This window comes from Dermacentor andersoni, chromosome 4, assembly GCF_023375885.2.
Source record: "Dermacentor andersoni chromosome 4, qqDerAnde1_hic_scaffold, whole genome shotgun sequence".
NCBI classification, from domain to species: domain Eukaryota; kingdom Metazoa; phylum Arthropoda; class Arachnida; order Ixodida; family Ixodidae; genus Dermacentor; species Dermacentor andersoni.
Genome location: NC_092817.1, coordinates 30,576,789 through 30,589,967, shown reverse-complemented (window position 1 = coordinate 30,589,967; position 13,179 = coordinate 30,576,789). Strand labels below are relative to the sequence as shown.

Genomic DNA, 13,179 nt, shown 5'->3' with positions numbered 1-13,179 from the left:
GGCTTCATTAGTGATTCACACCACCACAATGTTTACAAATTTTACACATTGTTATGATGAGCTTTAAATTTAAAAAAATAATTGGCCTTGTTTAGTCTCGCAATAACTTGCACACATTAGCAAAACGTCTATTAGGAGAGGAAATATTAATATAAAGGTTGTTGACATAATTGAGCTATAATGGCAGTACTAATACAGAGCTTTGTGGCACGCCAGCATTACAAGACAAGCCGACAAGTCAGAGTGGTCACAAGTGACACACGGTGCTTGAATTTCATGGGAAACATTTAATCTATGTTAAGTTACTTAGCTTCAAGCCAAGTAGACGGAAACATACGTTATAACCAGACTTGTAGACGTTATAGAAAAAAAAAACGCGACCGATTACAATTACAATTACTTTCAAAAATGATTTATTACGGTTGCCACTTACTCACACTGGTAACGGAAGTAAGCAATTACTTAAAAAGTAATTGATTGCTTTAACGTTACTTGCCTCCCTATTTTGCTAACGTTCCACAAATACAGTAAATAGAATCAGCTGGCCTCAGACTCGTACGTAACGAATTACATGCAATTAATTACTTGTAATCTATTACATTTCTGGTAATTTTGTAAGTTAGCGATTATGTTTTTACTCGGTAACGTTCACTATAATTCGGTTACTTTTCTCAGCAACCAGTTACATGTCATTGGTTACATTACTCAAGAGAGACACTCTAACAGGTGACGCAGCTTGGGGAAGCTCAATTTGGGGCGAACTACAGTAGTGCGCCCGAGATCGTACTAGGCAGCAGCCTCGCGGATGCGCGTGTCCCTAAAGGCGAACCCGGGAGCTCAGTATTTTGTCCTCGTGTTAACGGTGTACCAGATGTAGGCCGACGAATAGAATCGGGGCTGGTATGTCTCGACGGCCACATTCACTTAGGACGACAATGCCAGTAAGTCGCCTACGGACGATTCGTGCAGCTTTTCACTGGCCCAACCGCGAGCGTCTTTTTCAAGTCGCAGCAACAATGAAACAACGAAGCGCTGCGCTTCGCAAAGGAGTTAGGTACTGAGTGACCACGATCGCGTGCGCGGGATGCCAGCACACGTTGCAGCACCGCCCTACCTCTCAGCGCGCACGTCGAGTGTGTTTTCATCATCTCTGCTGATGTACTCACGACTACAACGAGGAAAGATGACCGATGAAATTTCTCAAAAGCCATTCTTGGCGAAGATAAGCAATGTAGAAAGCGCCACAGAGAACGCAATGAATGCGCCAGGCTAGCTCGTTCCGATTACGGTATCTGTGCAATAATATAAAAAGCTCGAATGAAAGTGACGTCCAAGTAAGCCATTATATTTTAGTTGTCCCTTAATTACTTCTTGTCGGGCACTAATTGTTAACTATAATCGATTACATTTTTGAATGAAGTAAGCGTAATTGTAATCGGTTACTTTTTTTTCTGTAATGTGTACAAACCTGTCTGGCCTGTCTGGCCTCAGCCTTTCACACGTTTTCTATCTTCACTACGGATTTTCAAAATTTTCTTCGATAACCTTCCTTCGTTTTCTTGTGGAGACACGTGCAGCGACACTGAAGACTCGCTCATTATGCGCGCTGGAGAGAATGGCTGTGTTGTCACGCACGAGTACCTTGCTTACAAGATTGGGGAGGGCGCTCTCGACAGGGCCAGTGAAAAGTGAGCAATCGCCCATAGATGATTTCCTGTCATCAACGTCACAAATGGCCATTGCTCTATAAAAAGCGCCGTTTGAATCGCTTGTCCATCATCTCATGGACCTCTTCCCGGGGCCCTTTACATGTTAGCAATTTAGACGTAAACGACAAATTTTAACAGACGTCAGAAAACGTTCACGTTCCATGAAAAGGCGGGACAATCTGTAATAATTTAGTATAAAGCTGCATATTATTCAGCCCTAAAATACTGTTTGTATAATTGCAAGTATAGGTGTATATGAGTTACGTATACGAGAGGTCCTTTATTTTCTATCAGAATTTTTAAAAGCCACCCGTGGCATGTAACACAATTCTGCTTGTTTAGATAGGATACATACTCTCAGAGGCGGGCATTATCAAATTGAATATTTCACCAATTAAGAAATGTTTGCTGATTAGCATTTTTCCAATAACATTTTTCTTACACATTTCAATTTAGGAATTGTAGCTGGTTACGTCGAAAGTGATAACCACTTGGAACGAATTCTGAAGATGACACCAATTTCGAGATATGCACTCCTAACGTTTACGACGACATGCATTGGTCTTTCAGTAACTTTCGAGCTTCAAGCATGAAAAATAGTTTTGTTGAAGTAAGCGGAGCAACTGTGCATCTTTAGTGCAACTTAAATATCGGATATATCGACGCTGATGCTACTTATGAAATTCGTTCTAAATATCTAAAAGAACATGCCTTGCGAAATCACTGTCTTCACCCCGTGTATTGCAATATGTATCCTAAAGGAATTAGTTTATTAGAGAAAGTTTGTTACTTAGTCAAATAAGCATTTCAGTGTCCTCCTCTTCGAGTGGTGCAGATTATTAAGCACACTTGTGTGGGTGCCATTTGCAACTTTTACAAATTTTATTAACCAAAAAATTACCGACGATTACGTTACTTCCTAATGCGAAATTTGAGCGCAGCAAATAAGCTGTTTCACCTTTTCGATAGATTGAGGCAAAGAAATCGAGCAACACATGTATGCGCTATCACAGAATTTTTTTTTTTATTTTTCACACGTATTCCTTTAACAAAGACTCCACTAACAGTTCTTGACAGTCATGAAGGAAGCTTTGTGGTCGGAGAAATAGACTGATATATGTTCGACTTGGTACACCAATGCTTGATTCTCAAAGACGAGATCTATACAAGTGCCTCGCGAGGTTGTCACAGCCGTGGGACGCGTTACGAGCGAGAGGAACGGGATGTTCTCCCGCATAAGTGTTAGGAAATTGCTGTTTGTCTTTATGTCAACATTAAAGTCCCCCACTACTAACATCGGTGTGGATCGATGGACGGTTAATGCGAGTTGCAGGAAGTGCACGACGTCTTTCGTGAGTGCGGTAGGGGCGAAGTAGGCAGCTACTACCAGCAAGATAATTTCGCAGTGGCGAACGGCAGCGGCAATTTCGGCTCGGGCGGTGCACATATACAGATCCGCCGCCACCGATCTGGCTCTCTGATTGCCACCGCACAGGGCGAACGGCAGCGGCAATTTCGGCTCGGGCGGTGCACATATACACATCCGCCGCCACCGATCTGGCTCTCTGATTGCCACCGCACAGGGGTTGCATTGGAGGAGGAGCGAAGAAAGGAATTAAGTTCGAGCCGGCGCTTTGACAACCGGAGACTCGCAGGAAGAGGGGGGAGGGGGGCGGCGTGTACACCCAGCGGCAAACGATGGGGGCAGAAGCGCGCGCAGCAAGCGGACAACACGATAAAGGGAGGAGGGAAGAGATAGCAGCGACTGACTGATGCCGCTGACGCCGATAGTGAGTCAACCCCAGCTGCGGAGTTGGTTTCAGGGACAACGCCGCCGATGCCGACACAAACAATATGATACCCTCGCTTCCGCAGCGCTAAGAACCAGGTCTAGCCGTGGGAAGGTGGTCACGTATTCGTCGACGTGCCGGGGCCTACGTGAAATAACCGGCGCGTCGGCAACTGAAGAGCACCCTATCCGCCACACAAGAACAGGGGGGGGGGACCCTTTCCTCCTCTTTCTGGATGGCGGCGACGGTGTTCTATGCAGTCACGTTATCTTGACTCTCTAGCGGCGTCAGCGGCATCCAGCGGTATCAGTCGGTCGCTGCTAGCGCTGGGGGGATGAAAGGGGGGCGGAGCTGGTTACGAGGCCGACGACAACGCCGACGACGACGCGAAACCCAGGAACGGACGCCAAAGAGCTGCGCTCTAAAATGTTAAAACGCAGGTAGAAATATATGCGTTTAACCGCCAAGAAGTCATTTACTGTACTATGCGAAGAATAATTGAGTAGCAGCGATTACCGTCCATGAAGCCGCCTAAAAGCGCCTTTAGGAAAGAGAGAGAGATAAATTTATTATAAGAGGAAAGCTCTGAGGTCGGACCTATAAGAGAGGCGTGCAAATCTGCAAGTCTGCGATGTTCAGGCAATCGAGGCGTAGCGGCGCTACACTGATTGTGCGAAGGAGGTAGTAACCATTGTGCATGTTTTCATGCTTTTGGACGCTGTGTAGTTCCCGCTAAATTTAAAGGCTCAAAGCTGCGTCGCCTGGTGTAGCTTGTTTCGTAAAAAAATGTAACTGGCTATATGTGACTCGTTTACTGAAAAAAATAAACGAACTACAGCGAGCGTTATCGAGTAAACAAAGTAATCGTTAGATTACAAAATTACCAAAAAGTCGTAATTAATTGCAAGTAATTAATTACGCGCAATTAGTTCCGTACAAGTCTGATTGTCACACAATCAAACGTTCTGAAAACCAAGAAAGGCAGGATCAGTAATGAAACAATCGTTTTGAAAAGACCAGCTTAACCTATAGGCTTGTATCGTGGTCGCAGCGGCAAAAACTTTTCGAACACGTTACCCTGTGCATGCCGGTATGTAACACCTTGCGATTTCTCGGCCCTTGCGACGCTGGCGCGCGCTACAGTAGGTTTTCTCAGTGACTCGAAGAGCGCTCAGTTCGCAGCATGCGAGAGTGCAAATCCTATCGACTGTAAAGATGTGTACAGATACCCCAGAAGAGAAAAGCCAGAACACTTGCGCTCAAACGGCACGGTTCAGTACTTTTAATGATGTATCGAAAGCGAACTTGTAAACCGGGTTGCGATATTTGATTATTCTGCTCCACACTGGCTACTTTTGGGACGTAGAATATTGATACGCATCTACCTCTTGACCGCTTCTGGCATCAGTGTCAGGCAGAAGTGCCATAAGCATGCTGGAAATATTGGATTTCTAAAAACCGTGCACGCTTCGTACGACATCGTAAGCAACCGTCGTATACAAAGTTTTCTTCCATATCAATGGAACTTGCCGTATCCGTGCGCACATTGACCAGCGCAAAGGGTAACCAAAGTACGGCTATTAGCCGCAGTTTGGTTACTTCCTTTCCTAATTTTGCTTATTTGTGGCCTCTCCGGACAGAATTTTTGGTGACTTTTCGAACTTGGAGCTTGACGTCGCTTTCTGCAATGCGATAATTTCGATTAAGGATTTTTATATTAACCATTGAGCAGAAATTAGCAATAACTGAATGCGTCGCACAATGAAATAGGATGAGGCACGGAGTATTTCTCCTCCTCTGCACTGTCTTGCCAAAACATTTGTTGGAACAATCTCCTCTGCTGTCTAAGAAATTGGTTATTTAAAGCGAAAGTGGTGAATTTATCGTCTCGTGACGATTTTAATACAGAAGTCTACGGACATAGAAGACGGTACTGCAAGCAGATAATAAAAAAAGCTAACCATTATCTAATGTTGGCTGAAATTACGGCGTTCAGCATGCTCTTTTAAAACGAGTGCCAGCATTCTACAACCGCCGAGCTTGCCTAAAACTACAACTGCTTGAGTTATACGTCCCAGACTTGAGCGGTGGATTGCGGCATGACGCCGTAGTTCTAGACAAATTTGTGAGTACCTCGTAATGTTGTCCGCTCTTTGACGCGCCTGTATTGTTTTGCGTTCGGCCGGTTGACCCCGCGTCAACTTACAGTTCCTGCAGGTCGCCGGAACGACCACATAGTCCGTCGGACGACGATACAGCAGTGGGCAGCAAAAAGTTGAGGCAACAGCGCGACGGAGCAAAACTTGCGACCGCAGTTTCCGGTAAAAGCAGAACGTCCAAAACGCATGACGGCATGCTAGCGAAAGGTTCCAGAGGGAGCCGCCTTCCAGAGGAGAAGGACGAATCCACCGGCGATGTTTCTTTCTCGCCAAAGAGCCACAACATACAGGAGACTAAGAGCTTCAGCAAGAACACCTCGAATGCGGGATCGCAACAGTATCAAGTCCATTTCTCGCATGTGATCCGTTGCGCACCGCCCGCTGCCACTGCTTCTACCCGTACCGCGGCGGATACGGGTACGTATGCACAGAGTGAAAGCGGAATCTGGGTTGTGCAGCGAAGTTGGAACTTTATCGGCTGGTTGTCGCATCGGAGGCTAGGGCTGTGAACTCTGTTGCTCTGACCACGGCTGTGCATGAGTTCGATTCACGTACGCTCTGTGTTATTCCGCTTGTTTTCCCTCGTTCATCCAAACTGGACTCTACAGGGCGCGGTCAGTCAACGAGATTTCCACCGTGCTTCTGAGTGCGTTACTAGGGCGAGATGTAGCACACGAGTAACGACAGAGCGGCCGGTGATAGCCGCCGCTGCAGCTCAATAAGTAGACGATCACACGCGTGAGGCTGAAGATGCGGGCCTGGCTCGTACTGGCGGCAAATTCTTTTCGTCTACTTTCGTTTTCATTTTTCTTACTTGGTACATAACAATTCATGAAACGGCTATTTTTCCTGAAGCTTATTATATTTTGCTTCATTATCTGTAGGCTTCTTGTGAATGACGAATATAAAAAAAATCGTTCCCATTATTCTTCGCGGTCGCTGAAAATTCGCTGAAGGTTAGTGGACCTGATCTATTAAAAAAATGGGGCGTGCAAATTATCGCTCCGACCTCCTACGGAGCGGTACCACTTCTTTCTTTTTGTTGAAGATTATTCTCATCAGAAAATATGTCCAGCCATATTTTGTCATTCATCACTCGAAAGATGCCGCGTGTGCGAAACGTTCGCTTTATTCATGCTTTGGTCACAGCACCGTTGACGCTGCGCGGTTTGATTCGACGAACGAGTGAGCGAATGAATGAATGAATGAATGAATGAATGAATGAATGAATGAATGAATGAATGAATGAATGAATGAATGAATTTCTGTTCCTGTAGGACTGCGCGAAGCCTTTTTAGTGGGTAGAAGGAGGAAACTTAAAGGACACAATACCACTAATAACGACCTCGCAGGCGCGCCTCAATGACTTTTCCACCTCGCGATTAGAGGAGTGCACGTGTTCACCAGCATGTGCGCAAGAACCCGCGTAGTTCTTGCCTGACGTATTTGCTTCTCAGATGCCTGTATAAATCACCAGTGATAAGCCTACAAAAATTCACGTTGTAGATGTCATCTATCCTAAAGCGGGAGAGAAAGAGACCTTCCCCCTTCCCTCTTGTTTCCTTTCAGATCCTTCAGTCTTAAGAAAACCATAGGGCCAGGCACTATCGCGCTTAAAGATTTCGACGTGTGTTAACATCGATGCGTTGTTTTGTTGTCTGCATACTCGAGGAGTGCGAGTATTGCTGTTCCGCAAGCTAAGCGTGTGACCTAACTTAGGCAACAAGCACAACTCACGCCGTGAAGACTCGGGATTCGACTCTACTCAAACTACAGCATAGCATCTTTGCTTTTGAATTCACCTGGCTTACTCTCTCATTATGTTTACATTACAAGAAATCGATCTGTTGTTTTCACTGAAGTTCTTGCGCGAGATCTTGGTAGGCCACCTCGCGCACAGGTCGGTAGTCAACCGGAAACTTACGTGAGCTACCGGTGCGACTTTCTCGCGCAATATTAGAGCAGCAAAGCAAGCAGTTGTCGGCGCATTCGACGTTACAGGCTATGGTGCAAAGGATACTGAACTTGATAAGTGCAGTCGGAACGAATTCTCCCTGAGAATAACCATTGAAAAGAAAGACAATTCTGAACGCCTTTCAAAGCAGGCTAGACGTTTGCGCAAGCAGTTTGTCAAGCTGTTAATGGCGTTGGTATGCCTCGATGCCAGCGTTACTACACGGAGCGACGAGGCATCGAAATTCCGCCTATCGTACGGAGATAGTGTCTGCGGCGTGAAGCATGCAGCCGGAGGCGTACCTTGGAAAATGCTTTGAGCGCAGGGAGAGGTGCGCGGTGTTAACTGGTGCATGGATGTTTCCACTGTGCAACCATGCGCGTCTCCTTCTCCTGATTTAGATAATGATCGAGCCTCTTCTTTTCATTTATATTGCAGGATCAGCATTCAGCAGTCGTTTTCTGGAAGAAAGAGTATCGTGCTTTCATTTCATTGAAGAGCGGCAAACAGTGTGCCAGCAGCGGCGTCCTGTCGCCTCTCACGGAATGCGCCGAGACTCGAGCGTCTCGCAGTGGAGCACGACGGCTGTGATTGGCACGAGCACGTGCAGTGGCGAAGCCATCGGGACCGAGACGCACCCTTCGAGACGTCACTGCCAGACGCTCGAAGGACCAGGTGTCGCCGAGACATTCTTCGGTGTGCCGGATGGCAAGGACTTTGTCTTGGACTTCGGCGGCCGCCTCTCCGGCAGCCAGCAGCACCGTAGCCGTCGTCGCAAAGATGTTTTGAGGGCTAAGCGAATGCTGCTCCGCCGCAAGCGCAAATCGACGGACCTGCCAAGAGAGGCCGCGCAGATCGAAGACGAAGCCTGCGTGCTACCTCTCACAGACCACAACGTCCATCTTGGAGGCGACACATGCGAGGAGGCCGGACGACCGCCTCTCGACAAGGCCTGGGTAGACAGGGTGGACGAGACATCACGGCATAACCCGCTTTTGGCAACTGACGTCTCGTTTCGACTCAGGCGGGTGTGGTCTAAACCGGGGCTTGTGTGGCAACTGAGCAGATTCTGCGCCGAACGGGGCGACAGTCTGCGAAACCTCTTGTTCGCTCGACATGAGCAGGTACAGTGACATCATATGTCGGGGGCAGAACAGAGACCATATGTCTAGGCTAGTTGTCCTGGGGTGAGGTGGGAGGGGGGAGTATCCTGTAAGTGTCCCAATTCATCGGGGAAAAGCAAAAAACGAAGAATATCTTTTCACCGAGGTGACACCATTCACGTCCGTACAAAACCACAGTGTTCCCAGAACGAACCTGGTGGCACTCCTCTTTTGGCCGCATACGAACCCTAGAGCTTTATTTATTCGCACTACTGGTGGTCTGCAAGATAATCGCTCAACTTTGACAATGATGCAGAAGCACAGTTTAGTCTGAGTTTCGCTAAGTTAATTTTAATGATTATTATTATTATTATTATTATTTTATTATTATTATTAGTAGTAGTAGTATTAGTAGTAGTAGTAGTAGTAGTAGTAGTAGTAGTAGTAGTAGTAGTAGTAGTAGTAGTAGTAGTAGTAGTAGTAGCAGCAGCATAGGTGGAAAGATTTAAATTTTCCGGGGCATGGAGCTGGTGCCCTACCAGCTTATATAAACTTCAACTTTATTAATTCTTCTAGTACACTAGAAACGTCGTCCTGGGCTAAAAGCTGCCATAAGCAGCTTAACTGGAACCAAGAGACGTTGTTGTGCATGGCAGGGCGATAACAGAGAGCACTTTATAACATTAAACAGTTCAAAAGCAGTTCAACCCGCACACAAAAAAAACAAAAAACAATTGTAACATTTACAAATATAAGCCTATTGACAGGGTAATTGTCTTGCGATACAGAAACAGACAACATTCAAAGATATTTGATAAGATTAAGAAACAAAATCATCAAAGGGCACCGCACAATTATAATCGTTATACATCACCATTTTTAAGGCCCCTCTACAGCCACGTCACACCAACTTCATCGAACTCATGATTACACTGCGAAGTCATTACCACGGACATGGCGCTCTTTGGTCATACTTGGCCCTTGCGCCATAAAACATCAAACATTCATTTTTTCAATCGTTATACATGAAATATATATGTTTACATGCGAACAAAAGACTCAGTTCCCTGCGATAAAAATTAGCAGTGTCAGCGTAATTATTAAGGATTTTTGGTAAATTGTGTTTAATAGATTGTAATTTGTATTCAGTGCGAAAACGTGGTACATACCAAGGATCAGTGTTTCTTAGATGTACTGGTATTTTATGGCGCTGCAAGGTTGCTATGGATGTAAGCCAATTCCTCAATTCTTCTTTTACAATATAAAACATATGTAAGACGCGATATTCGTAATAGCTGTCCACCTATATAACTTGGTATTTCTCTGACAAAGTTTTTGTTGTCGATAGGGCATTGATACTGGCAATGTGCCGGAGGGCGCCTTTTGTAATGTAATTATTTTATTCATGTTTGCTTGTGTTGTGGTCCCCCATACTAAACTACAATAATTTAAATTGGGATGTAAACAATGCATGATAAATTTGTAACTTGGTATTTACCGGCATGGAGAGCTCCACAGCGAGCCAGCACCCCGGCTACTGCAGAAAATTTACTGCGAAGTTGATTAAAATGAGCATCCAAATTTAGATGACAGGAAAAAGTTATACAAACCATTTTATGTTCGTTAACTAGCTCAATATCTTCATCTCAATAAGTTATTGAATGTTCCAGTTCAAAAATATTTTTTCTTGCTCTGAAAAGAACAGCTTTCGTCTTAGCAGGATTCATTCTGATTCCATTTAACTGTGACCACTCAGACATATTACGTAGCAGTGCATTACACCTAATAATTAGTTCGTTCGCATCCTTTCCAGTAAAGACTAAAGTGCTATCATCTGCATATATAAAGAAATAAACTGTAGCATCCATATCTACAAAGTAATTAACGTATAAGTTAAATAATAGTGGGCCCAAAAAACTTCCTTGTGGCACCCCGTTTTTAATTGACAAGAAAGAAGATTGGACATTATCGATACACACACATTGAGTCCTATTTTTCAAGTGTGACCTCATCAAGGCGAGGGGACCGCCGTGAACTCCATACATAGAAAGTTTAGATATAAGAATCTCATGATTGAGGCAATCAAGTGCCTTGTAGAAGTCAATGAAAAGCGCGAGGGCGAAATTCCCATCGTCTATAGCTAACACAATATTTTCTTTCAAGGATAAAAGAGCTGTCTGCGTAGATCTTCCCTTTCTAAAGCCAAATTGCGAATTTGTTATAACGTCATGTTTGTCTCGAAATTTTTTTAGGCATGTAGAAATAATTTGTTTCTAGTGCTTTGGAAAAAATTGGTAGTACAGATATTGGCCAGTAATCGGAGACTTTACTTACATCACCGTGTTTGAATAACACCGATATTCTAGCTCGTTTCATACGACCTGGGAAAGTGGCCGACTCTTTTGCTAAATTGAATGTGTGAACCAACGCACGAAAGAAGGGCAAGTGTTCCATAACGTATTTTATTGGCTTGATTTGTAAATTATCGATATCTAATCCTTTGCTGTTATTTAAATTCATTATTGTTGTACACACCTCATGTTCATTTGTTGGTTCCATAAATACAGTATTAGCAATATTATTATTTACTGAATAAGCAACTCGGGGGTCATGGCTGTACGCTAGGCCTGCGTTTACAAAATGAGCATTAAAGTGGTCAGCCAGCGTTTTACCGCTAAGTTCACGATTATTATCAGTTATCGATTTGGATATTTTGCTTTTAGTTTCACGACCTAAGACGCTATTTATTACTTTCCAAACCGCATCCGGACGCTTCTTGTTAATTTCAGAAAAAAACACGTTGATAGTAAACTATTTTCGCTTGCCTTAGTATTTTATTCAATCTATTTCTTTCTCTCTTAAGTGGCTATGGTGTTGGGCTGCTGAGCACGAGGTCGCGGGATCGAATCCCGGCCACGGCGGCCGCATTTCGATGGGGGCGAAATGCGAAAACACCCGTGTACTTAGATTTAGGTGCACGTTAAAGAACCCCAGGTAGTCCAAATTTCCGGAGTCCTCCACTACGGCGTGCCTCATAATCAGAAAGTGGTTTTGGCACGTAAAACCCCATAATTTTCTTTTCTCTTTTAAATTCCTTAAGTTTAATTTCTGATCTCGAGTGCAGGAAAGTATGATAAAGGTGGTTTTTGCTTTTTATCAGCTTGACATGCACGTTGGTGATACACGGTTTCCGCATCTTTTTTGAACGTCTGACCTGTCTGAATGGAAAATGCGCAATGGAAATGCGCACAAAAGCTTCAAGAAACTCGTTATATGCTTCGTTTACGTTCTTTTTTCTCAACGCGAAATTCCAGTCGCGCGTGATTACAGCATGGCTAAATAAATCCAGTGCGTCATCGGAAATGTGTTGATAAGTAAGTAATTCGTTGTGTTGTTTGTTACTCATAGAATACACTACAAGAACTGGACAATGATCACTAATATCATAGGGAATTGTACCCGTAGTGTATCTATATTTGTAATGAGAAGGTCGAGGGCAGATGAAGTGGAAGGAGTAACCCTGGTTGGTGTAGTAATCAGATTAGTAGAGCCAAATGAAAGTAGTAGGCTGTTTATATCGTGTACATACTTATTGTCATCCAAAATATTTATGTTGAAATCACCTCCACAGACAAAATGAACATTTTCGACAAAGCAGAATTCCAAAAGCTTACTAAACCTCAAAAATTCTCAATACTGCCATTCGGAGGGCGGTATATTACTGACAACACCTTCTTGGTGTTTTTGACAGTTAGCATACCGTAGTCATGACTTATGAACGAAAATTCTGGCACGATTTCATAATAACAATTATCTTTAGTATAAAGGGCGACACCGCCTCCTCGCCTATTCTGACGATTCATGTAAAATGAGGTATAGCCTTCCAGTTGAACAACATCGTAGCTGCTTCGAAACCAAGTTTCAGATATCATTATATATATCACCTAAAAGAACAATTACACTTGAAGAAACTTCGTGTGACCTCGAAGAATTGTTCACTGAAGTGACGGCCTTACATGAGTATGTGCAAGACCTCGTAGTAGGAGACAGTTCAATTTCACAGTCTCAGTCCTCTAGCACCGCCAAGAATCTGGCATCTCTCCGTGGCGTAATCTTCCTTCGTGAAATTGCTTTATACTTCGCTATCACTAATAGTGATTCGCCTTTCCGAAGAAACTGCAGCATCTCATTTTTTTCTCTGGGAGTCCGAGTATAAGCGCTGCTGCGCATGACTGCTGTTGATTCTGATTTGGAGTCAATCCGTCTTGTCCTCATTTCGGTTACTGAGTGAATTATCCAGGGTGTCCCAACCATCATGCACCAAGACTTAAAAAAGAGCAGGTGCGTTACTCGAAGAAAACCTAGCGCATATTGTTTCCAGTACAGTGGTGTAGCCGCGATAATTTTTTTCGTTACTGTGATTTAATTAGGCAACTATAATTTATTATATAACTCGGGAAGTAC

The 13,179-nt window shown here is 44.2% G+C and overlaps 1 protein-coding gene across 1 annotated transcript in view; it reads left to right on the top strand.

Moving 5' to 3' along the window:
• The first annotated feature begins 8,056 nt into the window (after positions 1-8,056).
• Positions 8,057-13,179, top strand: part of LOC126536851 (Na(+)/dicarboxylate cotransporter 3-like) — a 32,353-nt gene continuing 27,230 nt past the window's right edge. Inside the window, exon 1 of the mRNA XM_050183870.2 lies at positions 8,057-8,736. Coding sequence (XP_050039827.2) covers positions 8,158-8,736 — 579 coding nt within the window. The 5' untranslated portion in view covers positions 8,057-8,157. The remainder of the gene's footprint in view (positions 8,737-13,179) is intronic.